The sequence below is a fragment of the Sus scrofa genome, chromosome 6 (genome assembly GCF_054392235.1).
Source record: "Sus scrofa isolate SSC_HxYL_T2T_F1_AM1 chromosome 6, Sscrofa_HxYL_maternal_Yorkshire_Landrace_v2.0, whole genome shotgun sequence".
Classification (NCBI taxonomy): Eukaryota; Metazoa; Chordata; class Mammalia; order Artiodactyla; family Suidae; genus Sus; species Sus scrofa.
Window position 1 is genome coordinate 56913928 of NC_139388.1, and position 26274 is coordinate 56940201.

The 26274-nt window shown below is 56.1% G+C and overlaps 2 protein-coding genes across 9 annotated transcripts; one reads left to right on the forward strand and one right to left on the reverse strand.

Annotated features, from left to right (window-relative positions):
• On the forward strand, positions 1–18861 carry NPAS1 (neuronal PAS domain protein 1). Of its 5 annotated transcripts, none has more exons than XM_021094624.2 (12): positions 1–140; positions 1210–1392; positions 1795–2030; positions 9646–9713; positions 9989–10078; positions 12098–12272; positions 14155–14270; positions 14435–14592; positions 15133–15239; positions 15760–15860; positions 17069–17163; positions 17689–18861. In XM_021094624.2, the coding sequence occupies exons 2-11, from the start codon at positions 1271–1273 to the stop codon at positions 17129–17131; spliced, it is 1236 nt and encodes a 411-aa protein (XP_020950283.1). In that variant the 5' UTR covers positions 1–140; positions 1210–1270; the 3' UTR covers positions 17132–17163; positions 17689–18861. The 5 variants fall into 5 exon arrangements, with proteins under 5 accessions (XP_020950283.1, XP_020950282.1, XP_084817374.1 ...); XM_021094623.2 differs by having other exon boundaries at positions 15713–15860; positions 17689–18267; XM_084961248.1 differs by lacking the exons at positions 15760–15860; positions 17069–17163; positions 17689–18861 and having other exon boundaries at positions 14435–14582.
• On the reverse strand, positions 18349–25847 carry TMEM160 (transmembrane protein 160). Of its 4 annotated transcripts, none has more exons than XM_084961251.1 (4): positions 25589–25847; positions 20865–20984; positions 19254–19346; positions 18349–18696 (listed from the first exon to the last, which is right to left on the reverse strand). In XM_084961251.1, the coding sequence occupies exons 3-4, from the start codon at positions 19285–19287 to the stop codon at positions 18431–18433; spliced, it is 300 nt and encodes a 99-aa protein (XP_084817377.1). In that variant the 5' UTR covers positions 19288–19346; positions 20865–20984; positions 25589–25847; the 3' UTR covers positions 18349–18430. The 4 variants fall into 4 exon arrangements, with proteins under 4 accessions (XP_084817377.1, XP_084817376.1, XP_003127289.1 ...); XM_084961250.1 differs by having other exon boundaries at positions 20865–21048; XM_003127241.6 differs by lacking the exons at positions 20865–20984; positions 25589–25847 and adding an exon at positions 20470–20698.
• Between the last annotated feature and the right edge of the window lie 427 nt (positions 25848–26274).

Consider the following 26274-nt stretch of genomic DNA (forward strand, 5'->3'; position numbering starts at 1 on the left):
GAGGCCTCGGTGGGCGCGGAGAGCCTAGCACCACAGCCTGCGCGCCCCACCGAGCCCGGCGCGTCCCGGGGTCTATGGGGCCGCTCCTCTGCGCCGCCCGGCCGGCCCCACGCCGCGCCCGGAACCTGCCCCGCGGCCAGGTAACGAAGCTGTGGGTCCTGTGGGTAGGGGACGCCTGGTGCCTGGCATGAGAGGACAGGGAACTCCTGGGTCCCGAAGGAAAAGGGGACCGGAACTCCAGTGTCCTGGGGGCTAGGGCGTCGGAGCGTCTGTATCCCGAAGCAGAGGGAAGGGGCACACGGATGTTTGGGTCCTGGGGAAATAGGGAGCTAGGGGATCTGGACTCCAAGGTCTAGGGCACCTGGTTGGGGAGGCTTGGAGGCGGCATGGATATAGGGGTGGGGGTGGATCCTGAACGCCCAGTCTTGGAGGAATAAAGACATAACGGAACACCTTCCTAATTCGGGGGGATCTGGATAGGAGGACATCTGGGCCCCAAGGGTCAGGTCCACCCTGGGGGCGTCCTCGGCCTGAGGCTCTGGCCACTGCATCGGGGGTTGAGGCTCGCACGCCAGGGTCTTCAGGGAGGAAGTTGTGGCTGCGGAGATTTGGCGGCCGGGACACGTGGCACCACCCAGAGGGGCTGGGGGTTGTCTCTGGACAGAGCGTGGGGTGGGGTCCCAACCCTCTGCCCTGCTATCTCCTTAGCCCTGTCCAGGAAATAGGAGCACCGCAGATTCGAGAAGCGGGACTTCTAGGGTGTGCTTGGGGGGTGGGGACGGACCCCCGGGGCAAAGGGCTCTGGGGGCCGAAGCTGCGCGCGGCTGGGCTCCGGCGAAGCGCCCGCCCCCCGCCCGGCTTGGGCATGCTTGGCACGCAGCGCGCGGGCCGGTCGGATCCGTATGCGCGCCGCGTGCGCCTATTGGTATGCGGGAGCCGGCCCGGCGCGGGCGTGAGGCGGGCGCGCCGGCGGGCGGCGCGGGGGAGGCGGCGGCGGGGCACGTCCTCGCCTTGAGCTTCGCCTCGAGCCCGGCACGGTGAGAGCTGCAGACTGTGTAGCGGGGCCTCCAGGGAGGGGAAACTGAGGCACCAACCAGCCCCAGCGCCTTGACGGGACCCTGAGCCCCACGCGGACCTCGGTTTACCGAGCAGGCGTCCCAGGGCCCCCCTTGAGCACTGAGCTCTGCCTCCGGCTCCTTCCCGCTGCAGGAGACGCGGCTCTCGAGTCCCGCAGGCTGCTCTGAGCCCGCCTGAGCCGGTCCCCGCGGAGATGGCGGCCCCCTACCCCAGCAGTGGTGGCGGAGGCGAAGTCAGGTGCGGGGGAGGTCGCGGCGGCAGCGTCCCGTGGGACTTTCTGCCGGGGCTCGTGGTCAAGGCCCCTCCCGGACCCTGGTGAGCAAAACCCCGCCCCTCGGGCCTTGGCCCCGCCCCTAAGGGAAGAAATTCACACTCTCTGCCCCGCCCACTGGGGGGCTAGAATTTCTTACCCGGAGTTGCTGCTTTACTGCGGTTCGGTAACGCCCATCCCTGGCGTTCTGTTCCGAGCCCCCTTCCTCGGAATTCCTACTACCCAGTACTCTTATCTACCCCCTCTTCCTCTTCCCCAGAATTTAGACCCAAGTTTCTGTCCCCACGGCCGCGCGTAGAAGTCACACTCAGGCTCTGCCCCCACCTGAATCGACCTCCAACGTCCCGCCTCCTGCCCGAGGCCCGGGGAGGCGGGGCTCGCCCCTCCACCCCAGACCCCCGAGCCTGGTGGCTCCTGCTGACGCCCCCTCCGCGCCGCCCGCCCAGCCTGCAGGCGCAGCGCAAGGAGAAGTCCCGGAACGCAGCGCGCTCGCGGCGCGGAAAGGAGAACCTGGAGTTCTTCGAGCTGGCCAAGCTGCTCCCGCTGCCCGGAGCGATCTCCAGCCAGCTGGACAAGGCGTCCATCGTGCGCCTCAGCGTCACCTACCTCCGCCTGCGCCGCTTCGCTGCGCTCGGGGCGCCGCCCTGGGGGCTGCGGACCGCGGGGCCGCCGGCCAGCCTCGGTGAGTGCGCGTGCAAGGGGGCGGGGGTCTCGGCACTCTCCTGGGGGCAGGGGAGCCCTGATCCGAGGTGCGCGCTAGCCCTGCCCTGGTCCTCCCCCGGGAGAGAGTAAGGCATTTGGAGTCAGACCTTTTGTGCGTCCCTATCAGGCGGCTTCTATTATCCAAGCCTCAGTTTATTCATCTGTAAAGCGAGCACACGAGGTGGGGACAATTGCATGACTTCTGGCCTGATCAAGGGCCTGGCCACTCCAGGGATCATACCACTAGCACATGTTATTCGTATTAGGGGAAATGAATCATTATCATCACAGAAGCGACCCGCAGCTCCATGGGCGGGACAGAGGGGACCCAGCCTGAGCTCCCAGCCACGAATGGGCAAGAAACCCCCGCCCTCAGATCCCAGAAGGAACACAGACTCTGGAGTCTGAATGCCCAGTTTGGGAGAGCGGGAAGGAGACAGGATACTATGGCAGGTCAGATGGGGAGCTTCAGAAAGACAGGGGTCCCTGCCCCACTCGGCCGCTCGCCAGTATTGTGATCGCCTCACCTCTCTGTACCTCACTTGTGAAATGGGAATCAGGATGAAGGCCCTCGCCACCACTGCCCACCGCCCTCCCACCCCGGGCTGAGAAGGGGTAATAGGTGTAAGGACCCTCTACACACCTGGCACTGAGTAAACAGTCAATATGTGGCTAGTACTGTTATTGATAGTATCTGCAGGTTTATTGAGCATCTACTATTCTGAGCCCTAGGATCCAGCAGGAAACAAACTGGATAAAGGTCCCTGCCCCAGGCAGGCTGAGGTCCTACTGCCAAGACACAAGATGAAATAAACAAAGAAATGCAATGGATACTATGTAAACCTCTAGACTATGTAAAACAGATATATAGGCAAATATCTCTTTTCCTTATTATTCAGACTTTATTATTGATAGATGTTTCAAAGTGTTATTGTTACTACTTCTATTTCCTATTTTATTGCATTACTCTTATTACTAGAAGAGAGAGAATCATGTTCAGCTGCGAGTGCAGGGGACAGGGACAGGACATCCTGGGCTACTCCCCCACCACCACCAAAGGGTTGTCCTTAGGGTGGGGTTGGAGGGGCTCCAATTCCCCTCCTGCCCCGGTCTCGGGGGGAGGGGAAGAGAAAATAGCATTGATTAAGCTCGCAATAAATCACCATTTAAATTTAAATAATCCGGCTTCCCAGGCGGTAATTAGGCGAATTGACTGGCGCGGAGAGAATGCGGCATTAGCGCCGCTGATTACTGTCATTACGGCGAACAACATGTGCGCTGGCGGGGGATAAACATCTTGTCTATTGTCCCCAAGCCCTGGGGAGAGAAAGGGAGGGGGGACGCGGAGAGAGCCCCGACGGCGTCCTCTCCCCCTGTCTAGCCCCGCTTGCGGGGCCGGGCCATTCGAGGGCCAGGGTCTCGCTGACGTCACAGCGCTGAGGGGACCGACCACCGACCTGAGCAAGCCCCTGCCTGTATGTGGGAAGGGGGACAGGACAGTGTGGGGAGGAGATATTGCGTGGACTCCCTCCCGAACCCCCACACTGAAGAAACCAGGGCATCTCCTGCTCTGCCGGGTCCCCACAAGAGGCCAAGCACCTGCTTCCCAGGTGCAGATGCCAAACTGACCTTGCGACTTAAGTGCCGTGAGAGGGCAAAGCGCTGTGTCTCTGGCTCTCTGAAGAGGAGGGGAGATTCCATATCCTCCTCAAAAATAATAGTAATAATGGAGTTCCCCGGCGGCCTAGTGGTGAAGGATCCAGCATTTTCGCTGCAGCAGCTGGGGGTTTGACCCCTGGCCTGGGAACTTATGCTTGCTTTGTGGGGGGGATAATAATATACATGTCAGGAGCTCCCCTTGTGGCTCAGCAGGTTAAGAACCCAACTAAAATCCATGAGGATGCTGGTTGGATCCCTGGCCTCACTCAGTGGTTTAAGGATCCTGTGTTGCCACAAGCTGCCACATAGGTCCCAGATGTGTTGCTGTGGCCATGGCTAGGCTGGCAGCTGCAGCTCCAGTTTGAGCCCTAGCCTGGAAATTTCCATATGCCTCGGGTGCAGCCCTAAAAAGAAAATAGTAATAATAATTATTATTATTATAATAATTATATACACATCAGACACCATGTTGAGCATGCTACATATTTTTGCTTAATCCTCAAAAATCGTCGGAGGGAGTCAATGCGTGATTCCCATTTTATAGAAGGGGAAAGCAGCTGCAGAGAAGTCAAACTGTTTACCCAAGGTCACACAGCCGGGAAGGGGCCCACCAGGCTCCAAAGTGCACCATCTCAACACCCATACTTGGCAGGTTGGTGGGTCTCCAGGGGTGGGTCCTACCTTGCAGATCTCAGCCTCTCTCTGGGCCTCGCTCTACCATCTGTAAAATGGGAAGAGAGATGCTGAAGTCTAGCCAGAGGGCTCTGAGTCTGGAGAGGAGACCGCCTTGACCTTATATCAGCATTTGTCATTCATTCAACAAATGCCCAATAAATACCATCTCGGGGAGTTCCCGTCGTGGCTCAGTGGTTAACGAATCCAACTAGGAACCATGAGGTTGCGGGTTCAGTCCCTGGCCTTGCTCAGTGGGTTAAGGATCTGGCGTTGCTGTGAGCTGTGGTGTAGGTCCCAGATGCGGCTCGGATCTGGCGTTGCTGTGGCTCTGGTGTAGGCCAGCTGCTACAGCTCTGGCTAGACCGCTAGCCTGGGAACCTCCATATGCCATGGGTGAGGCCCTAGAAAATACAAAACAAATATATATATGTACCATCTCGGTGCCAGGCACAGTTCTAGGTCCTGGAGACACAGCAGAGTACAGGACAAAGTCCTTGTCCTCGAAGGTGGGCGTACAAACCTGGCACAGTAGGCCCCCTGCCCCCACCTCCTGGGTCTCTTCTTACCCCCTCACCCCTTCACTCCCCTCCCCCACTTGGCCCACCTTGTTGTTCAGAGAAGACTGTTCGCACCTCAGGGCCTTTGCACGGGCTCTGCTTCCACCCGGAGCCCCCTTCCCTTAGAATGTGGGCTCTTCAGACAGCCCCCTGCTTCTAGCACTTCCTGCCTTCCTCTCCTGCCTTATTTCTTTCTGTAGTACTTACTGTCATTGATACTCGATATTTCTTTTTTTTTTCTCTTTTGGCTTTTTTTTTTAGGGCCCCACCCATGGCATATGGACGTTCCCAGGCTAGGGAATCAGAACCATAGCTGCTGGCCTATGCCACAGCCACAGCCACACCAGATCCAAGCTGTGTCTGCAACCTACACCACAGCTCTGGGCAACGCCAGATCCTTAACCCACTGAGCGAGGCCAGGATCGAACCCGAAACCTCATGGTTCCTAGTCGGATTCATTTTTGCTGCGCCACGACGGAAACTCTGATACTCTGTATATCTTATTTCTCTTGTTCATTGCATTTCTCTCCTATAGCACCTTGTTTGTTGATCCTAGAACAGTGCCTGGGGCACAGTAAGGGTCACTAAATATTTGTCAGTAACTGTGGAACTGGGAGAGAGGAGAAGGGACATCTTAAGTCACAGATCAAATACAGCCTCTCTGAGAAAGTGGCCTTCGAGCTGAGGCTGGAAGGCAGTGAAGGTGCAAGCTGTGAGAAAAGCTGGAAGTAGAGCCTTCCAGCCTTGGGAAGAGCAAGTGCAAATGTCCTGAGGCAGGGGGTAATCAGTTTGCTGGGTGCAGCCCACAGCCATGAGGTCAGGAGGTCTGGAGAGGGGTAAGTGAGGCAGGAAGTTGTCAGCCGGTCAAGAGGGCCAGGTCTTGCAGGACCTTGTGGGTCATGGGGAGGACTTTGGCTGTCATCCCAAGTGACATGGGAACCAGCGAGGTGGTGGATGTGAGGGCAGAGCAGGGAGTCCAGTGAGGAGGCAGGTGCAGTGGCCCAGGTGGGAGGTGGGGCAGCTAGACCTGGGGGAGGGGTGGGGGGGCCATGGGGTTTGAGGTGGTCGGATTCAGGTCAAGCAGTGAGGGTCCAGCCTCTGGACTTGCAGAACCTGGAATGGGCGTGCAGGAAAGAGAGGCTCAAGTGGACGGTAGGGTCACGGTACCGGGCAGGGTTGAGGTTTCCCACAGCAATACCGAGACTAGCTCCAGACTCATCTACTGTGCACCAGCTCTGTGCCATTTTCAGGCATGTACCCCTTCGGCTCTGGCTCTAGACCCATTTCACAGATGCATCTGAGATGAAATGTACCCGCTCCAGTCCTCAGGCTTGCTTCCAGGGAGCAAGGCGCACTCTGATTTTGGCAGGGGGCTGCCTGTCCCAGACTTCCAAAGCCTAATGAAATCCCAGCCCTTCACCCCCCACTAGCAGAGGTTGGGGGCATGGGGTGGGGGCAGCAAATCCCTCAGGGCAGTTGAGAATGGGAGGTGGAGGGGGGGGGCATGTGTGAGGCCTTGGCTTCTCCCCCCCAACCCCCTCTGTGTGTGGAGGAGGAGAATGCTCCAGCAGTCAGGCTCCGATAGGAAACTCAGCAAATGTTTGTTGAATGACTGAATGATGGTTGGGGTTTGGTCTTGAGGAGGGGGCAGGTCTGGGAGTAGTGAAGGGCCCCCTGCTGAATCTGGGGGACACAGTAATTAAGGTGTTTGTGGGAGAGAGGAGGGAACGTGGAGGAGTCGGGGAGTTGGTGGGTGTGGGCGAAGGGGGAAGGCTGGGGGTAATAAGACACACCAGTCAGGGATGGGGACAGACCCAGGGGACAGGAGGGAGCAACAGCAAGTGGTTGAGCCCTCCCCCCTCACACCGCCCATCCCTACGTGCCCATTAACGCTGTTAATTGCAGCCGTTCAGTCTGACCTGGGCTGATCCTGTGAGAGGGAAAATGAAGGAATTAGCAAAAATGACAGGGGAAAATTGCGACAATTAGCTGGCGGCATTGTTCCCGCCTGTCACCCGGCTGGTTCCCGCTGCATCTCCAGGGAGGGGTCCCCGTCAACCCCCCCCATCATTGTTCCTGGAGCTCCAGGTGGGGGTGGAAAAGGGTGTGAACAGCCGGGAGGGTGTCGGGGTGCTCCTGGGGGAAAGGAGGTGGAGCCTAGACCTTAGGGGGTTGGGAGCAGGGGGCTCCCGATTTGGGGGAGGGGGCGGTGTTTTGCCGCCTGGTGTTTTGATGGTCTGGAGATAACAATAGCAATCTCGCTGTTAACACTGATCCCAGCTCCATGTTTCAGAGCACCTGCTGCGTGCAGGCTGGTGCGGGGGGAGGGTGCGGGGGGGGGGGCCTTTCTGTTCCTAAGCCGATGTTGAACGCCTCTGCGTGGTCAGCCGCATCTTAGTGAACCCTTTTTTTTCCCCTTGGCTGCACTCACTGCATATGGCAGTTCCCCGGCCAGGGGTCGAACCCACCCCACAGCAGTGACAACATCAGATCCTTAACCCACTGAGCCACCAGGGAACTCCTTGGCAAACCGTCTTGACAGAGGAGGAACCTGAGGCACAGGGAAATGAAGGCACGGGTCCCAGGGCACACAGTTGGGGAGGAAGAGCTCTTGACATCAGACCTGGACCCTCAGCCCTGCAGAAGCCAGGCGCTTGGGGACCCTCAAAATCACTGGCTTCCCAATTTGGGCACGGACCCCTTGAGGGGTTCGTCCTCTGCAGAGTCAGGGAAGGGATCTTGGGTGGGAAGAGGGTCCAGGAACGCAGAGCCTCTGCCCACACCCGGCGTGCCTGTCCAGAGAGCTCTGCTCCTGGCTGAGGGGGGAGGGGTTGGGCTGTGTCTCTGCCTCCATCTCTGTCACCATCTCTGTTGTCCTCCTGACACGTTCTCTGGATCTGTCTCTGTGCATGTCTTTCCCTCTGTCCGTCCAGCTCTTTATGTCTCTCTGTACCTACTTCTGTCTCAATTTCTCTGGGTCCATATATGCCTCTGTCCCTGTCTCTTTCTTTTTTAAAAATTTTATTGGGGAGTTCCCGTTGTGGCTCAGCGGTAACGAACCCGACTAGTATCCATGGAGGTCATAGGTTCGATCCCTGGCCTCACTCAGTGGGTCGAGGATCTGACACCGCCGTGAGCTGTGCTCTAGGTTGCAAATGTGGCTCGGATCCCCCCAGCAGCTGCAGCTCTGATTGGACCCCTAGCCTGGGAACCTCCATATGCTGCAGCTATGGCTCTAAAAAGCAATAAATAAATAAATAAATAGGAGTTCCCTAGCAGAAACAAATCTGTGCGCTGTGGTGTAGGTCGAAGACACGGCTTGGCTCTGGCATGGCTGTGGCTGTGGCATAGGTCGGCAACTGTAGCTCCGATTCCACCTCTAGCCTGGGAACCTCCATATGCTGCAGATGCGGCCCTAAAAAGACAAACGACAAAAATCCATAAGTACAATGAAATAAACTGTGCCATTCAGTGGTGATTAGCACAACATTGTGCAACCAGCACTTCTGTCTGGTTCCAAAGCCTGTTCATCACCCTGCAAAAACCCTGTGCCCACTGGCACTCCCTTCCCAACTCCTCTTGTCCCTGCCCCAGCCCCTGGCAGGCCCTGGCTAATCTGCTTTAGGCCTCTGCATTTGCCTATTCTGGACATTTCAGATGAATGGAATTCTACCGTCTGTGGCCTCATGATTCCAGCTTCCTTCACCACCATGTTTTCTTTTTTCTTTTCTTTCTTTTTTTTTTTTTTTCTTTTTAGGGCCACACCCACGACATATGAAAGTTCCCAGGCTAAGGGTCCAATCAGAGCTGTAGCTGCCAGCCTACACCACAGCCACAGCCACAACCACATCAGATCTGAGCCACGTCTACAACCTACACCACAGCTCAAGGCAATGCCAGATCCTTAACCCATAGAGTGAGGCCAGGGATCAAACCTGCATCCTCATGGATGCTAGTTGTGTTCCTTTTTTTTTTTTGGACTTTTTGCCTTTCCTAGTACCGCTCCCACGGCATGTGGAAGTTCCCAGGCTAGGGGTCTAATTGGAGCTGTAGCTGTTGGCCTACGCCAGAGCCACAGCAACGCGGGATCTGAGCCGCGTCTGCAACCTACACAACAGGTCACGGCAATGCTGGATCCTTAACCCACTGAGCAAGGCTAAGGATCAAACCCGCAACCTCATGGTTCCTAGTTGGATTCGTTAACCACTGAGCCACGATGGGAACTCTGCTAGTTGTGTTCTTAACCCACTGAGCCACAACAGGAACTCCCCATGCCATCTTTTTGGTTCTTCACAGCACTGACCGCAAATGATAATTCTGTATTTGTTAGTTTTTTGCTCTTTTTTAATCTGCCTTGGCTTGGGTGCCTTGTGAGGGCAGGACTGGGCTGTCTTGGTCACCTCTGTGTCCCCAGCACTACTTAGTGCAGGGCCTGGCACATTGCTGGGGGGAAAGGAGTCTGCTGAATGACTGAAATGGGTGAATGAATGAAGGAATGAGTCCCTTTCTGTGTTCCCTAGTTTCTCTCTGTATGTTCTCCCCACCTCTGCCCAAACCCCAGGCCTCTCCCTGAGAGCATCCAGGGCCTCCCCCAAGATGGTTACAGGACTGGGCGGAAGAGAGATATGTAGCCTGAGGGCCTGCCCAGAAGGCCAGGGGTCAAACCAACAGGACCCGGCCTCACCCCTCCCTCTCCCACCCCAGGCCGCAGGGGCCCCGTGGCGCTGGTCTCTGAGATCTTCGAGCAGCACCTGGGAGGACACATCCTGCAGGTGAGGCCGCTTCCCCGCCTGCTGCTTCTTGCTGCCACCTGGTGGCCGCCTCTGAAAAAGGCACCCTTTCCTCTTGCATTGGCTCCCTAGGGAGCCCGGGAACCGGGCGGGGGGCGGGGGGCAGAATGCCCTGCTCCCCTCCTGCCTGCTCCTCCCAGCGCCACTGAAGCTCCTTACCCCGAAATAATCCTTCCTTGGCGGAGATGCAGATTTCCGAGAGCCTTTTACAGATACCAGGCCCTCCTCTCCCCGTCCCCTGTCTCTCCCCACTCTAGTCCCTGGATGGCTTCGTGTTTGCCTTGAACCAGGAAGGGAAGTTCCTCTACATCTCAGAGACGGTCTCCATTTATCTGGGTCTCTCACAGGTAAGGGGCTGGCTCCGCGCCCTTGGCGACCCTCCTCTCTCCTGGCCTCACCATACCAGCGTGAAAAACGGACTGCATCTTTGGTTCCCAAGTGCATTCCTTGGAACCCCACATGGCACCGAATAGGGCTCCTCCTCTGTTTTTTGTTTTTTAGGGCCATACCCGTGGCATATGGAAGTTCCCAGGCTAGAGGTTGAATCGGACCTGCAGTTGCGGACTTATACCACCGCTCATGGCAACGGTGGATTCTTAACCCACTGAGCGAAGCCAGTGATGGAACCCACATTCTCATGGATACTAGTCGAGTTCGTTACCACTGAGCCACAACGGGAACTCCCCCGCCCCCACCTTTCCTTTTTTTTTTTTTAAGAGGAGGGTTCTTCAATTACCAGGTGAATTTGCCAATGAGTAGCTGCCACGTGTACTGTATTTACCAAAATGTCTTTCTTCTTAAACTTAAAAGATTACAGCTGTGCATATCAGCAGGGCTTAGGTTTTGCAGCTTGGAAGATTTTCTGTGGGATTTTAGTTGACTGGCTTGCGTTTTGCCTTTATTGCAGCCCATTCTTTCTGCCCCAGCTTCTGCAGCTGGTGGCTGGAATACAAAAGGAGGGCAAGGAGAAGCCAATAGCCCCCATCTCCGGAGTCCCTGGCTCCTTGTGGCATTTTAGGCCTTGCCAATCCGATAAATACAAATTGCTGTCAACTTTTGTCGTTTTTACAAAGATTTTTGACAAGTGGAAAATGTACAGAAAATACCTTGCGTTGGCATTTGGCTTTCGTGAACAGCTCTTCAGTGAGTTGTGGGCGATTCCTGGAGGAGGAGGAGCCTGAAGGAAGACTAGAAACCGAGGCAGGGAGGAAGAGGGAACGGCTTGACGACGCGGGAGGGGGAGGGGTTAACGAGGGGGAGGAGTTCAGAGGGGTGACCAGTAGGGGGAGCCCGTGACCCCCAAGCCCAGGGGCCGTGGGAGCCCCGGGTTTCTGAGAGGAGGCGGGCCACGACCAGGTGAGTCACATATGGAAGAGGATGGTTGTGGGGCCAAAGGCCAAAAGGATGCGGGGGTGGGGGGGAGCTGAACGCAGCAGCGGGAAGACGGAGGCTGGGGTGGCCGGACTCGGAAGGTGTGGCGGTAGGAGGGCTGCTGTGAGAAATTCAAGGGGTGAACTGAATATAAAAAGTCGGTCTGATTAAAAGATTCTAACTCTTTAAAGAGTTTGAAAGCCATTCCGCTGCTTGTGTCCTGATTTCCATTCCTGCTGGGACATCCTGTGAGTCATTTCAGGGCGCAGCTGATCGGCTGTATGGGGGTGACAGTGAGTAAGCAGGAGCTGGGGAAATGGAGGCTATTGCACCCCAATCCCACCCCCCTACACAGCTTCCTAATGCTGTAGACAGAGGCAGAAAATCCTGTTTGTTTGTTTGTTTTAGCTGCCCCACAGCATATGGAGTTCCTGGGCCAGGGATCAAATCTTGAGCCACAGTTGCGACCTAGGCTGCAGCTGCAGCAGTGCTGGATCCTTAACCCACCGTGCCAGGCCGGGGATCTAACCTGCTCCTGATCCCCTTGCACTAGAACTCCGAGAAAATCCCTTATTATCACTGGATTTGATAATTTGAGAGTTTTGTAATTTTCTTTTAAAAGGTTAAAAAAAAATTTTTCTGGGAGCTCAGTGGGTTACAAAACCGACTAGTAGCCATGAGGATGCTGGTTGGATTCCTGGCCTCGCTCAGTGGGTGAAGGATCCGAGGTGGTTGTGAGCTGTGGGGTACGGTCACCTGGGATCTGGCGGGGCTGTGGCTGTGGCGTGGGCCGGCAGCTGCAGCTCCGATTGGCCCCCTAGCCCGGGAACTTCCATATGCTGCAGGTGTGTCTGTAAAAAAGAAAAAAAAATCAAATAAATGCATAACACCGGTATGAGACACACCTGCATGTAGGTGAGCCTGAGGCAGAGCAGTTGGGCAGGTGACTGCGCGCGCACCTCACACCTCCCTGCATGTCCCTCCTTCGCCGGCAGGTGGAGCTGACGGGCAGCAGCGTCTTCGACTACATCCATCCCGGGGACCACTCTGAGGTGCTGGAGCAACTGGGGCTGCGGGCGCCGACCTCCGGGCCCCCCACCCCACCCTCCGTCCCCTCATCTTCCTCCTCCTCCTCATCGTCCTCCTCGTTTGCGGATACCCCTGAGATTGGTAATTCCCAGGGCCCCCAAAGAATGAGGCCTGAGGGTATATCCGGGAGGCTGGGTAGAAGTTCTCCAAGAATGTCTCGTTTATCCAAAAAGCGCCCTTGCTAGAGTTGTGCAGAGCAAGTTTTTGTAAAACGAACCAGAGTCTAAATTGAGGCAACTTCCTAAAGTTGCTTAAGCGCCCTAAAATTGCCTGGATCCCCAAGATTTGAGCTTTAGAAAGACCCCTCTGGCTGCTGAGTGGAGGTGAGCGCCTGTGGGTGATGGCTGGAACCAGGCTTTGGTAAATAATAATAATGCATCAGAATCCCTTTGTGACTTAGCGGGTTAAGGACCCGATGTTGCTCTGTGAGGATGCAGGTTTGATCCCTGGCCTCGCTCAGTGGGTTAAGGATCGGCATTGCAGCAAGCTGCGGCTCAGATCCAGTGTGACATAGCCCTCAGCTGCAGCTCCAATTTGACCCCTAGCCATGGAACTTCCATATGCCACCGGTGTGGCTGTTAAAATAATAATTAAAAAACATTTTCTTTAAAGCATGCTTATTGGGCATTTGCATGGACCCTGCCTTACCTACTTTATTAAATCCCCAACCACAATCCCACGAAGCAGGAACTATGACTATCTCCATTTTATAGAGGAGAAACCTGAGCAACAGCACAGAGAGGTTAAGTGTTCCAGGTCACACAGCTGTAAGCAGTTGAGCTGGGCTCCAGCTCAGGTTTAGTCTCTGGCCTCTGGCTCCAGGGTCTCTGCTTCTGCTTCCTCTTCTTCCTCTTCTTCTTTTTGTCTTTTTAAGGCCACACCCAAGGCATATGGGAGTTCTTATGCTAGGGATCGAATCAAAGCTGTAGCTGCCAGCCTACACCACAGCCACAGCTTAATGCACTGAGTGAGGCCAGGGATCTAGCCCGAATCCTCATGGATACTGGTCAGGTTCATTACTGCTGGGCCACAACGGGAAGTCCAGGTTCTGTGCCTCTAACCTTCCTCTCCAGGGGAAAAGTCCACTCCTTGTTGGGGAAGGAAGATGGTGGAGACTACCCTGAAAGTTCCTTCCGCTCTGAGTTATTGGGGGATTGAGTTTAACTTTCCCATAAATTGGCTTTTCTTAGGTGGGGTTTGCTTAATAACAAAACCACCTGAGCTGTCAGCTGTGCTTACAAGATTGAGATGTTTGTGACACATGTGGGAGTTGGGCGGAGCATGATTATATTTATACCTAAAATTGAGGCACGGGGTGATCTGGATGTGAACATATTTAAAAGATTTCATGGGATTTATAGAATAATCTGCCTTTGCGAGTCCTATTTGTTGCTGTAGCCTGAGCGCCCACTCTGTGCTCGGCTGTGTGCTGGGCAGGGCTGGGACACTGTAGTGACAAGACCAGAACCACCCTTCTAGATCTCATGGTCCAATGGGGGAGACTGAGCTGTTTGCTCCCAGGCAGTGATGACCTAGAGTGGGCAGGGCTGGGGCAGGAGACACCAGAGGGGTGTCTGACACAGCCTGGCCATCAGGGAGGGTTTCCCCCAGAGATCTGACCCCAGACCTGGAGGTTGAAGCGAGAGATGATGTCAGCAGGAGGCAGTTCTTGCTAAAGTCTTAAGCCAGAGTGAGGAGGAGCTGGGCTTCTTCCCAAGGGTACTAGGAAGCTATGGCAGGTTCAGGGCAAAGGAGGGATAGAGTCAGATCCTGTAGAAAGAGCTGGCCTGGTGCTGCTGGCAGGGGACATTAGCGAATGATGTCCGGGAGCTTGTAGAACCATTAGGTTGGTCTGAGTAACTGTGGCCATGACCCTGTGTCTGGATACCTGTGCAGAGGGTGGGCAGTGGCTTGTGTGTGCCCTCTTTGGGACCCCATAACCTTCCTTCACTCTCCGCCCCAGAGGCCAGCCCCACGGAGATGTCCCCCTCCTCCCGGGTGCAGGAGCGCTCTTTCTTCATCCGCATGAAATCCACTCTCACCAAGAGGGGGCTGCACGTCAAAGCCTCGGGGTACAAGGTGGGTGTGAGCTCTCGGCTCCAGCCTCTGGCCCCCGCGCCGGTGTCTGGCCGGAGGAGAGCCTGCACCACTGCCAGCTCTGCCGCGGTGCATCGGAGCCCGGGGATGAGGGCCAGAGCCTCCCGCCGGCCTTGCCCTCCTGCAACCGCGCCCGCCGCCTGCAGGTCATCCACGTGACGGGCCGCCTTCGGGCCCGCGCCCTGGGTCTCGTGGCCCTGGGTCACACGTTGCCCCCGGCCCCCCTGGCTGAGCTGCCGCTACACGGACACATGATCGTCTTCCGACTCAGCCTGGGTCTCACCATCCTTGCTTGTGAGAGCAGGTACCGGGATTGAGGGCTGAGGCGGGCGGACGGAGCACGGGGGGCGGGGGGGGGGAGGGGGGGAAGAGAAGAGACTCGGGGGCGGGGCCTCCGGGATGGAGGCGGGGCTGCGCCCGGGCCCGCCCTTCGCGGAGCCGCTTTGCAGAGCTCCCTCTTCCCTGATCCTATTTCTCTCTGCCCATCTCGGCCTCACATCTCTTATCTACTGCATCCACCCCCGGCCCCCGCCTCCACGCAGTGGGGTGGGGGGATTGGAGACGGGAATTAAATAGTGAAAGTCTCCAAGCTCTGAGCGCCTCTGGAGTGCCCGGGGCCACCACCCCCCTCAGGAGTGCCATCTGCTTGAATGCCGGTGGAGGGCTGCCTTAGGAGGGACAATATTATAAGCCTTCTCATGCCCACTTCACAGAAGGAAAAACCGAGCACTCCAGAGCGAGGGTTTAGACCCTGGGCGATTCCAGAGCCAAGTTCTGCTTCTTTCTCCCCACCCCACCGTCTCGGACCCCTTCCCCTCTCCTCTCTGTTGCCCCCTGACCTCAGAGTCAGCGACCACATGGACCTGGGGCCCTCGGAGCTAGTGGGCCGCAGCTGCTACCAGTTTGTCCACGGACAGGATGCGACCAGGATCCGCCAAAGCCACCTGGACCGTGAGAACCCCCCCGACCTGAGCATCCCCACTGCGCCGCTCCCGGGAAGTCCTCTGGGGCTGACCACAGCCCCTCGTGCTGCCAGGGGGTTCGGTTCAGCACAGGAAGAGCAGCGAGACTCTGAGCAACGGCTCAGGACATGGGGGGTGGGCAGTGAGGGGGACCGTGGGGTCCTTCTGACCCACCCTTTAACATCCAGGGGCCTGGAGGCGGGGTTACCGCTCCGTCTTCCTGACGCGTGCTCTCTGTCTCCCTCTCTGCACTTGGTCCTTCTTCTCTCCCCGCCCTCTCCCCTGCCCTGACCTGCCCTGACCTGCCCTGCCCTGCCCTGCCCTCCGCTCCGGCCCCCTCTGCCATCTCCCTGCCCCCTCCCTCCCCCTGCCTGTCTCTCCCTGTTTCCCTGTCTCTCTGTCCGTCTCACCCCATCCCGCCCCATCCCTCCTGGTCTCTCCCGCTCCCTGGGCGGGGCCCAGTGCTGGACAAGGGGCAGGTGATGACCGGTTACTACCGTTGGCTGCAGCGCGCTGGGGGCTTCGTGTGGCTGCAGTCTGTGGCCACTGTGGCCGTGAGTGGGAAGAGCCCTGGAGAGCGCCACGTGCTCTGGGTCAGCTACGTGCTCAGGTGAGGGTTGCGCCCCCTTCCTCTCCCCCAGGGAGCTCGGAGCTCCCTCCAGAAGACTCTGACAACTCCCCTCACCTTCAGGTGGGGGCTCTTCGAGGAGGGCTTACTAGAAAAGGACAAGCCGGCGGGGGGGGGGGGGTAGAGGACACAAAGGGGAACGGGGTCTAGGGAGAGTACAAGCCTGGAGGCAGAATGACCTTGCTTGCAGGGGGACAGGGGGAGAGGGACCACCTTCCAGGGAGAAAGAGGCAGCTGCCAAGTGGTCTCGGGCCTCGGTTGATTCCGGGGCACTGGGGAGCCGTGGCAGGCCCTTACCAAGGGAGGGCCACCACAGAGCAGAGCAGCTGATGGCAAGAACTAGAGGTGGGGGAGTTCCTGCCATGACTCAGCCGGGAACGAATCTGACAAGCATCCATGAGGACATAGGTTCGATCCCTGGCCTTGCTCAGGGGGTTAAGGATTTGACGTGGCTGTGGCGTAGGCTGGCAGCTACAGCTCCAATTCGACCCCTAGCCTGGAACTTCCATATGCCTTGGATGTGGCCCTAAAAAGACAAAAGAACCTAGAGGTGGCGAGGGATTCTGGGCTGAGGACACGGCCCAGGCAGAGGCTCCTCAGCCGGTCCCATCTGAGGAACTAAAGGTAGTGCTTCGGGCTGAGGGAAGCTGAGGACGACCACAGGGGCAGTGAGGGGAGGGTCAGAACTGGAGAGTCACAGTCAGATATGCTTTTTGGAAAGACCACTCTGGCTGCCATGATGAGGGTGGTCTTGGGGACAAGACTGGGGCCAGGAGGCTGGGGGCAGGTCCTGGGACATGCCAGTTGGTACAGGTGGGGTAGGGGAGACGGCCCTCTGGCCTTCTCTGGCTTTGCCAGGCCTGGAGCAGGAGGCTTGGAAGGAAGATGCTGAGGTCAGATGAGCATGAAGGGACACTTACGTGTCACATCTAGGAGGCCACAGGCAGCAAAGATCTGGCCTCGAGATGGGGTCAAGTTGGGCTAGAAGCCAACTTGGAGTGTGGGGGCCAGTGATGTGGCCTGAGTGCCCCCAGTGGGGGCTCGCCATTCACCTTGGGGGTGGGGTATCTATCCTCAGATGGGGAGGGGAAGTCTATACTCACAAGACATGCAGCCAGGAGGGGGTCTCCCCTTACCAGAGGCTGAAAGGCCTGGGACCCCAGTTCCCAATCCCATCTGTCTTGTTCCAGCCAAGCCGAGGCAGGGGAGACACCTCTGGACGCCTTTCAGCTTCCGGCCAGCTTGGCCTGTGAGGACGCGTCCAGCCCGGAGCCAGAGCCCACAGGTGAGCCCCACCTCTTACCCCAGCCCCTGGGAGGCTCCGAGCAGCCTCTGGGACCTGTGCTGTGTGGTAGGAAAGCCACTTACAGTAAAATTAAAATTCCATTTGATTGGTCGTACTGGCCGCATTTGAAGAGCCCTGTAGCCAGAGGTGGCCAGATCTAGGGAACATTTGTCCTTGAAGGAAGTCCTGTGGGACAGCCTGGGTCCAGGCCAGTCTCTCAGTCCCAGTCCCCTGACATCTGGGGCCTGATCACGCCCTGCAGTGGGGGCTGTCCTTGGCACCATATGGCATTTAGCAGCATCTCTGATGTCTACCCGCCAGAGTCCAGGAGCAGCCTCCTCCCCAGTTGTGACAACCATAAAGGTCTCCAGATCTTGCCAAATGTCCCCTGAGGGGACAAAACCACCCCAGCAGCGACCCTGGGGTCTAGACCACTGAGCACAGCTCCATTCCACCAACTGGAAGACCAAGGACCAGGGCTGCGCCCACACGCGGTGGCGCCCCCTCAGCATCTTCCTCTTGCAGAGCCGGAGCCTCCAGTGGAAGGAAAGCAGGCCGCCCCCCGGGAGGAGGAGGAGGCCCCCCAGCCCCGGGGCAAAGCCATCAAAATGGAGCCCAGCCCCCAGGAGCCTGAAGACCGGGAGGACAGTGGGGATGAGGAGCCCTCGGGCCACCTGGCCCCTCCCAGGCCCGAGTTCACGTCTGTCATCCGGGCAGGGGCCCTGAAGCAGGACCTGGTGGGGCCCTGGAGCCTGACGCCTCCTGGAGACCCCCCACCTTCCCTCCTGCACACGGGCTTCCTGCCGCCCGTCATGCGGGGCCTGTGCGCCCCGGGCACCATCCGCTACGGCCCGGCCGAGCTGGGCCTCGTGTACCCGCACCTGCAGAGGCTGGGTCCCGGCCCCGCGCTCCCCGAGGCCTTCTACCCCGCCCTGGGCCTGCCCTATCCCGGGCCGCTGGGCACCAGGGTGCAGCGCAAGGGGGACTGAAGCCTGGAAAAGGCGCCTGCACAGCCGGACCTGCGGGCAGGTGAGGACCCCAAGGGGGCCAGGCTCTCCGCCCCTGTGAATTAAACGCCGGCGGTGCCCCCGCGGCTCCTCTCTCTCTTCCCGACTTCTCTGCACGGGCCCCCGCCCCTCCCCGCTCAGCATCCCCGCCGCAGCAACCACCACGCCGAAGCCGCAGTCAGCGAAGGGTCAGGTTTTAATGTCCCGGTCCTCGGGCCCGGGCTGTCCAGCGCCCCGCCCGTCCCCCGCAGCCTTGCAGCTCACTCCGGTGGCGGCCGTCCCGCCTCATCGGGCCCTTCGGCCGCGGCTGTTCCGTCATCCTCGGGCACGAGTTCCACGTCCAGCTCGAGCTGGCCCATGTAGAGGCCGACGGCACAAGCCCACAGCAGGCCGGCGGCCAGCACGGCGCCCACTCCCGCGGCCGCGCCCCCCAGGGACAGCTGCATGGGTCCCCGCAGCGCCGCCAGGCCCACCACGTAGGAGGCACCGCCCCACACCACGCACAGGCCGCCCAGCAGGAAGAAGCCTGTGGGACAGAGCAGGGTGGGGTCAGGGAGCGGATCCTGGGGACTTAGAAGGGTCAGGGGATGGAGGTGGCCTTAGAAAGGGTATGGGTGCCCTGGAGGGCAGGGGAGGGGGCAGGGAGTGTACAGAGCCAAGGTCCGGATGTGAGAAGGAAGCAGAGGGTGTGTCTAGGACTTGGAGGGGGGTCCAGGATCAGAGGGTGGGGGCGCTGGTCTGAGCAAAGATAAGGGGCAGGACCAGGCCGAGAGTGGGGCTGCCTGAGGGCCAGACCTGCATTTTTGTCCACAAGTCAGGTGGAAAAGGGTGAGCATCCACAGCCCTGCCCTGAGCCACCCCCTCAGGTGGGTCCAGTGCCAATGAGGCAGGGATGGGGTGGGTAGAAGGTGGATGCTCACCAGTGAGGCCGAGGCCACTTTTGGTGGGGGAAGAATGAGGGGTTCTAGCCACAGTTGGGGGGGGTGAGTCTACCCCCATGGAGTGGGGTCTGCATTCCCTAGCTGAGGTGGGGGGGGGGAGGCGTCTACACTCTCTGGTGGGAGAGCAGGGGTATGTACTCACCATAAGCAGCTTCACGCCCCATATCACTCTGCATGAAAGAGATGACCCCGATGCCCGATGCCAGGAGGCCATTGCGGAACCAGGAAAGGAAGGCTGCGGGGCGGGGGGGGGGGGGAATGGGAGGAAATCAGCAAGGGCCCACACCCTGCCCCTGCCCCTCCCTGACCAACCAGACAGAGGGGCTCCTCTTCATCCCACCGACCCGACCCCAAATCCCCACCTCTTCCTGACAGCCCCCAATCTAAGAACCCCCAAAACCCTCACTGAGCCCCTCTCCCACCCAACTTGGCAACATCAAAGATTCAAGACAGTCTGCAGAATCTGGAGGGGGATCTAGGACCAAAACTGCAGAACCTAAATCTGGGGACGGGAAGATTCCAAGAGGTCAGCTTGGTCAATGTCTCCCTCACATCCCCATGGCCACCCCCTCACTTCCTTCTCAAACCTTCACACCAACCGTTACCCCTCCCCGCTCCCCCAGGCCTCTCTCCAGCCTCCCCGCTCAGTTTACTAAATCCACGCTGCTATCAGGTGTGCTCTTCCTGGAGGTAATTCACATCCACTCAAGTCCCTGGTGTGGCACTAATCGGGGCTAGTCGGGTTACAGCCATCCCCACCGCTACACCTGTCCACGATCTCTAAAGCCCATCCTCTCCAACCCGGACCCCTCCACCCCCACCCAGCACCCTGCCAAATGAGGCCCCACCCCCTGCAGCCAGGAGCACCATGCCCTCCAATCAGCTCAGAGCTGCTCTTCTATTGGGTGTTCCCTCTTCCAACCCAGAACTTGCCCTCTCTTCTGTGGGGATCCACGCTCCCGCCTTATGCAGAGTGGTCGCCTCTTTAATCCGAACTGGCCTCTCCAACGAGGCCCCCCTCTTGTAGGCAACTCCCTCGCCCCTAGCCCTCTTTGAAAGCCTCCGCCATCCGGACAGGGCCGTTTGATAAGGCTGCCTGTCCTGGCCCGACAAAGCTCTCCAGTCCCTACTGAACCTCATTAACCAGACCCGCGGTCGCATCTGCAAGCCCTTCTATGCGGACAGTCTGCGCTCTTGCAGCCAGCGCTTCCCTGCTCTTACACGGAAGCCGTTCCTCCTCCTGAGCCTCTCCCTGGGCCAGGTTTCCAGCAGGGTCCCACCACCATCCGCTAGCGCGCGCGGGCAGCTCAGCTATTCGGAACCCCTACTCCCATCCGAGGCCGACCCCATCCCCAGACCTGTCTCATGAGCCTTCCGAAGGAGCCAGGCATCTGCGCGATCCAGCTCGGACACCGGGGGCGGCGAAGCCCCAGAGCGGGGGCCGTGGCCAGGGGCAAAGGACCCCCGGGCGCCCCCGCTCCGGGGCCGCGGAGGCGGCAGCAGCGCCCCCCGGAAGCGGAGTCGGGCTAGGCGGGCAGCCCGAGCCCACCACCAGCCACCTCCCATGGTTCGCACTACGGCCGCCGCGCACCGCACCGCCCATGGGCTGCCGGTAGGCTGAAGCTCACGTCACTCGAGCTTAGCGGCCTATCTATTGATTATACGCGTGCCACTCAGGCCCGGTACGCACTGCCCATTGGTCAAAATGGCGCTGATCCCGCCTCTGTCATTGTGCCGGTACTGCGCGGCCCACCTTGTTGTTGGAACTGGACTTCAAATCCCAGCGTTCATTGTGCTTGGGGAAGGCGGGTCTTCTGAAGTCGGAGGCGCGATGTCTGCCGGTACTTGTAGTCTTTGCTAAGTAACTTTAATTCTTGGGGCCAAGAAACCAAAACCAAACAATACTTGTGATGCTTAATGTAGAACCTTTGCAAAATCTCGAAGAGCCCAGAAGAGAAAGTAAAACTCAGCATTAATCCCACCAATGAGTGGTTACTGCTAATATTTTTTTTTTTTTTTTTTTTTTTTTTTTTTTGCCAAGCCCCTGGGCATGCACAACTTCCCAGGGATCCAACCCGGGCCACAGCAATGAGAACGCAGGAGCCTCAACCCACTGAGCCACACCAGGGGATTCTGTCTTTTATCGAAAGAGATGTAAAACGTTTGTTATATGAAAAAAATTAATTTGTCAATCACTAATCAATCATGAACATTGACCTGTAGCACTGAATACTTTGCAACGGCATATTTTTTTTTTCTTTTTAGGGCCGCACCCGGGGCATATGGACGTTCCCAGGCTAGGGATGGAATGGGAGCTGCAGCCGCCGGCCCACGTCACAGCTACAGCCACAGCCACGCGGGATCCCAGCCGCGTCTGGGAACTACACCAGAGCTCACGGCAATGCCGGATCCTTAACCCACTGAGCGAAGCCAGGGCTCGAACCTGCAACCTCATGGTTCCTAGTCTGATTCATTTCCAAAGAGCTACGATAGGAACTCCAGCATATTTTTATCTATTATTTATTATTATTTTGTCTTTGCTAGGGCGGTACCCGTGGCATATGCAGGTTCCCAGGCTAGGGGTCTAATCGAAGCTGTTGCCTACGCCAGAGCCACAGCAACGCCAGATCTGAGTCGCGTCTGTGACCCACATCAGAGCTCACAGCAATGCCTTAACCCACTGAGAGAGGCCAGGGATGAACACGGAACCTCATGGTTCCTAGTCAGATTCATTAACCACTGCGTCACGACGGGAACTCCAGCATAATTTTTTTTTTTAATATTATTTAAGAGTTCCCCTTGTGGCTCATAAGTTAATGAACCCAACTAGTATCTATGAGGACGTGGGTTCGATCCCTGGACTCACTCAATGGGTTAAGGATCTGGCATTGCTGTGAGCCGTGGTGTAGGGTCACAGATGTGGCTAGGATCCTGCATTACTGTGGCTGTGGTGTAGGCCAGCAGCTGCAGCTCTGATTGGACCCCTAGCCTGGGAACCTCCATATGCCACGGGTGTGGCCCTAAAAAGACTATATATACATATATATGTATGTGTATATATATATATATGTATGAATATTTTTTTGAACACAGTACAAGATGCAAAAGTTACAAAGTAAAAAAAAAGTTACAAAATCATCTAATGATAAGTAATACACATCCCATTTCCCAAGCCAATCCCTACCCCCTGTTCCGCGCAGCCTGTTTCAACGGTTCACACTGATGCTTCATAAGAAGGTACCACAATTGATCCCAAGCCCTAGATTGTTTGCGATTTTCCCTGCAATAAATAATTGTAGGAGTTTCCTTTGTGGCTCACAGGTAACAAACTTGCCTAGTATCCATGAGGACACAAGTTGGATCCCTGGCCTTACTCAGTGGTTTAAAGGATCCAGTGTTGCAGTGAGCTGTGGTGTAAGTAGCAGATGAGGCTCAGATCTGGTGTTGCTGTGGCTGTGGTGTAGGCTGGCAGCTATAGTTCCAATTCGACCCCTAGCCTGGGAACTTCCATATGCCTCGAGTGCGGCCCTAAAAAGATTAAAAAAAAAAAAGTTTCCTTTTAGGTTTAAGCCTATGAGTTGAGAGGGACCTGATTTCACTGCCAAACTTCAGGGGCCAGCTTCTGTCTCTGGGTCCACAAATGGCTTTATTTATTTTTGCTTTTTAGGGGTGCATTTTCAGCATATGGAGTTTCCCAGGCTAGGGGTCTAATGTGAGCTACAGTTGCCGGGCTATACCGCAGCCGCAGTAATGCGGAATCCAAGCTGAGTCTGTGACGTACACCACAGCTCACAGCAATGCCAGATCCTTGATCCACTGAGTGAGGCCAGGGATCAAACCTGCAACCTCATGGTTCCTAGTTGGATTTGTTTCCACTGTGCCACAATGGGAACTCCCACACATGGCTTTACATATCCCCTTACTACAGTGTCCTCATGATTTCTGTGCTTATCTGTCCCTGCCATCAGACTGTGAGCGTCCAGGGGACTGCGTCCTTGACTGACAGATCTCCATGTGGCTCCACTCAATCCTGGTAGGGGAATTGGTAAATAATAAGAGCACACACTTACCAATGAGCTTCTCTGTGCCAGGAATCGTGTTAGGCACACTATGTGCACTGGCTGCACCTGAGGCTTGAGGAAGTTTCCAGGCCAGGTACAGAACCCCCATCACTACAGCAACCCAAGTCACTGCAGTGACAACACCAGGTCCTTAACCCAGTGTGCCACAAGAGAACTCTGCTCCCCTCTTTTACAGGGGAGAAAAATAGGCTCAGAGAAGCAAGGTAATAAAACTTAATGTTTGCTGAGCACGAACTCTATGTGTCAGGCAGTGATCTTGCTTCATGAATCCTCATGATAAGCCTATGCAGTATGTGCTCTTATTCTCCCCTTTCTACAGAGCAAGAAGAGAGGTTAAATTAGTTGCCGTAAATCACACAGCTAATTAGACAAGTCCAATGTCAAATTACTAGCCACTGTGCCATGCAGCTTATACTCATTCATTCATTTAACAAGTTTGACGGAGCTGCTCTCTGACATTATGCTACACATTTGGTATAAATCAGCAAACTGATCAAATTCTCTGCCCTGAACTTCCTCAATTTGATAAAGAGCATTGATAAAAATACCTACAAGTTGGAGTTCCCATCATGGCGCAGCAGAAGTGAATCCGACTAGGAACCATGAGGTTTATGGGTTCGATCCCTGGTATTGCTCAGCGGGTTAAGAATCAGGTGTTGCTGTGAGCTGTGGTGTGGGTGGAAGATGCAGCTTGGATCTGGCGTTGCTGTGGCTCTGGTATAGGCCGGCAGCAACAGCTCCGATTGGACCCCTAGCCTGGGAACCTCCAGGTGCCGTGGGTGCAGCCCTAAAAAAGACAAGAAAAAAAAAAAAAAAAACTACAATTAGTATTATTTTTTTTTTCCCCATGGCTGCCCCTGTGGCTTATGGAAGTTCCCAGCAGCTGCTAGCCTACCCCATAGCTACGGCAACACCAGATCTGAGCTACATCTGTGACTTAACATCATAGCTTGCAGCAATGCCAGATCCTTAACCAACTGATCGAGGCCAGGGCTCAAACCTGAGTCCTCATGGATACTAGTCGGGTTCGTTATTGTGGAGCCATGACAGGAATTCCCCTAGCATCATTCTTAGTTGTGAAATATTTACTGCTTTTCCCTTAAGATTAGAAACAAATTAAGGACTTCTACTCCCATTACTTCTAATCAAAATTATATTGGAGATCCTAGCTAGTGTACTAAGGCAGGAAAATAAATAAAGGGCACAGGAGTTCCCACTGAAGCTCAACAGCTTATGAACCTGACTAGTACCATGAGGATGTAGGTTCAATCCCTGGCCTTGCTCAGTGGGTTAAGGATCTGGCGAAGTCATGAGCTGTGGTGTAGGCCGGCAGCTGCAGCTCCTATTTGACTGAGCCCTAGCCTGGAAACCTCCATATGCTGCAGGTGCAGCCCTAAAAAGACAAAAAGAAGAAAGGGCATAAATATCTGATGGAAGAAGTAAAACTGTCAATATTTGCACATGATATGATTGCTTATATAGAAATTCTAAGGAATTGAAATAACCACTAAAACTAATAAATGAATTTAAGCAAGGTTTATAATCAGGGTATATGATCAATTTTAAGAAATCAATTTTATGTTAAACAATAAATAAATGCCAATTATTTACCATCGTGAGATAGTTTCCTTACTTAATTGTGAGCAGCTGTGATAATTACTTTTTTTTTTTTTTTTGTCTTTTGTCTTTTTGTTGTTGTTGTTGTTGCTATTTCTTGGGCCGCTCCCTTGGCATATGGAGGTTCCCAGGCTAGGGGTTGAATCGGAGCTGTAGCCACCGGCCTACGCCAGAGCCACAGCAACGCTGGATCCGAGCCGCGTCTGCAACCTACACCACAGCTCACGGCAACGCCGGATCGTTAACCCACTGAGCAAGGGCAGGGACCGAACCCGTAACCTCATGGTTCCTAGTCGGATTCGTTAACCACTGCGCCACGACGGGAACTCCTAATTACATTTTCTGATGGAGTTCCCATTGTGGTGCAGTGGAAGCAAATCCGACTAGGAACCATGAGGTTGTGGGCTCGATCCCTGGCCTTGCTCAGGGCTTAAGGATCTGGCGTTGCCATGAGCTGTGGTGTAGGTCGCAGACGTGGCTGGGATCTGGCGTTGCTGTGACTGTGGTGTAGGCTGGTAGCTGTAGCTCTGATTGGACCCCTAGCCTGGGAACTCCATGTGCTGTGGGTGCCGCCCCCCCAAAAAAAATTTATATTTTCTGAGATGTTCTAGCATGAGTGGAGATCTTATGAATCCAGAAAAGCGGCTCTCTGTTCACCATAACCCCGACCAGAGCAGGATATTGATAATCTTGATCCTCCAATGTCACCCCATTTAGCTTCTGGGTCCACAGGGAGCCATATCAGATTTATACAGGGAACAGACAATGTTCAACTTACCTGTTAAGGAAATCACTCTGCCTTCCTTTGGAGGGTGGAGGGTAGCTGGGAGAGATCAGCAACTTGCAAACTGACATGCTAGATCCTTGACCTTCTGCGCCAGAGGAGAACTCCTTTTTTGTTGGTGTTGATTTTCGACCACTGCGTGCAGTAGCCTGATGTGCAAGCTCACTTAGCAGGAATTGAGCCTGGGCCACAGTGGTGAAAGCGCTGAGCCCTGGCCGCGAGGGAACTTCCCAGAAGGTGTTTTTAAAAGAGCATCTAGGGCTGTGTGTCCCTCGCTTAAACCCTCCCATGAGGGGGTGGGGGAAGACCTTCCACAGCTGTTCTTTGCTCTCCAGAACCTCGGCTGCAAGGCCTGCTGAGCCAGGGCCCTTCCAGAGGCAGGGCTGAACCTCTGCTCCTTCCTCTCCTACTGGGAAGAGCTCGAATTTCAAGGAGGGAGAGGCAGGTTGGGGAGCTCTGAAGGGGGTTAACCTTGGGGAGGGCATTCAATGAGACTGTAATAGCCCACCTGCTGGTAATGAATACTAAGCATTAAATGGGATTAAGTGGGAACTGGAAATATTCGAGACACATTTTTCACATTCTTGGCTCGTGAAATAGTTTCAGCTGATGAGAGAGAGGGAGAAAAAAAGATTAAATGCCAGAAAGGGTCAGGTCAGAGAAAACAAATCCTCTTTAAA

Coding starts and splice junctions, on each gene's coding strand:
- NPAS1 (XM_021094623.2), top strand. CDS start 1,271: ATGGCGGCCCCCTACCCCAGCAGTGGTGGCGGAGGCGAAGTCAGGTGC. Junction 9,714..9,988: donor TGGGAGGACACATCCTGCAG/GTGAGGCCGCTT, acceptor TCCCCACTCTAG/TCCCTGGATGGCTTCGTGTT. Junction 15,861..17,068: donor TGGGTCAGCTACGTGCTCAG/GTGAGGGTTGCG, acceptor GTCTTGTTCCAG/CCAAGCCGAGGCAGGGGAGA.
- TMEM160 (XM_003127241.6), bottom strand. CDS start 20,677: ATGGGAGGTGGCTGGTGGTGGGCTCGGGCTGCCCGCCTAGCCCGACTC. Junction 19,347..20,469: donor TCGGAAGGCTCATGAGACAG/GTCTGGGGATGG, acceptor CCCGCCCCGCAG/CCTTCCTTTCCTGGTTCCGC. Junction 18,697..19,253: donor GGGGCGTGAAGCTGCTTATG/GTGAGTACATAC, acceptor TCTGTCCCACAG/GCTTCTTCCTGCTGGGCGGC.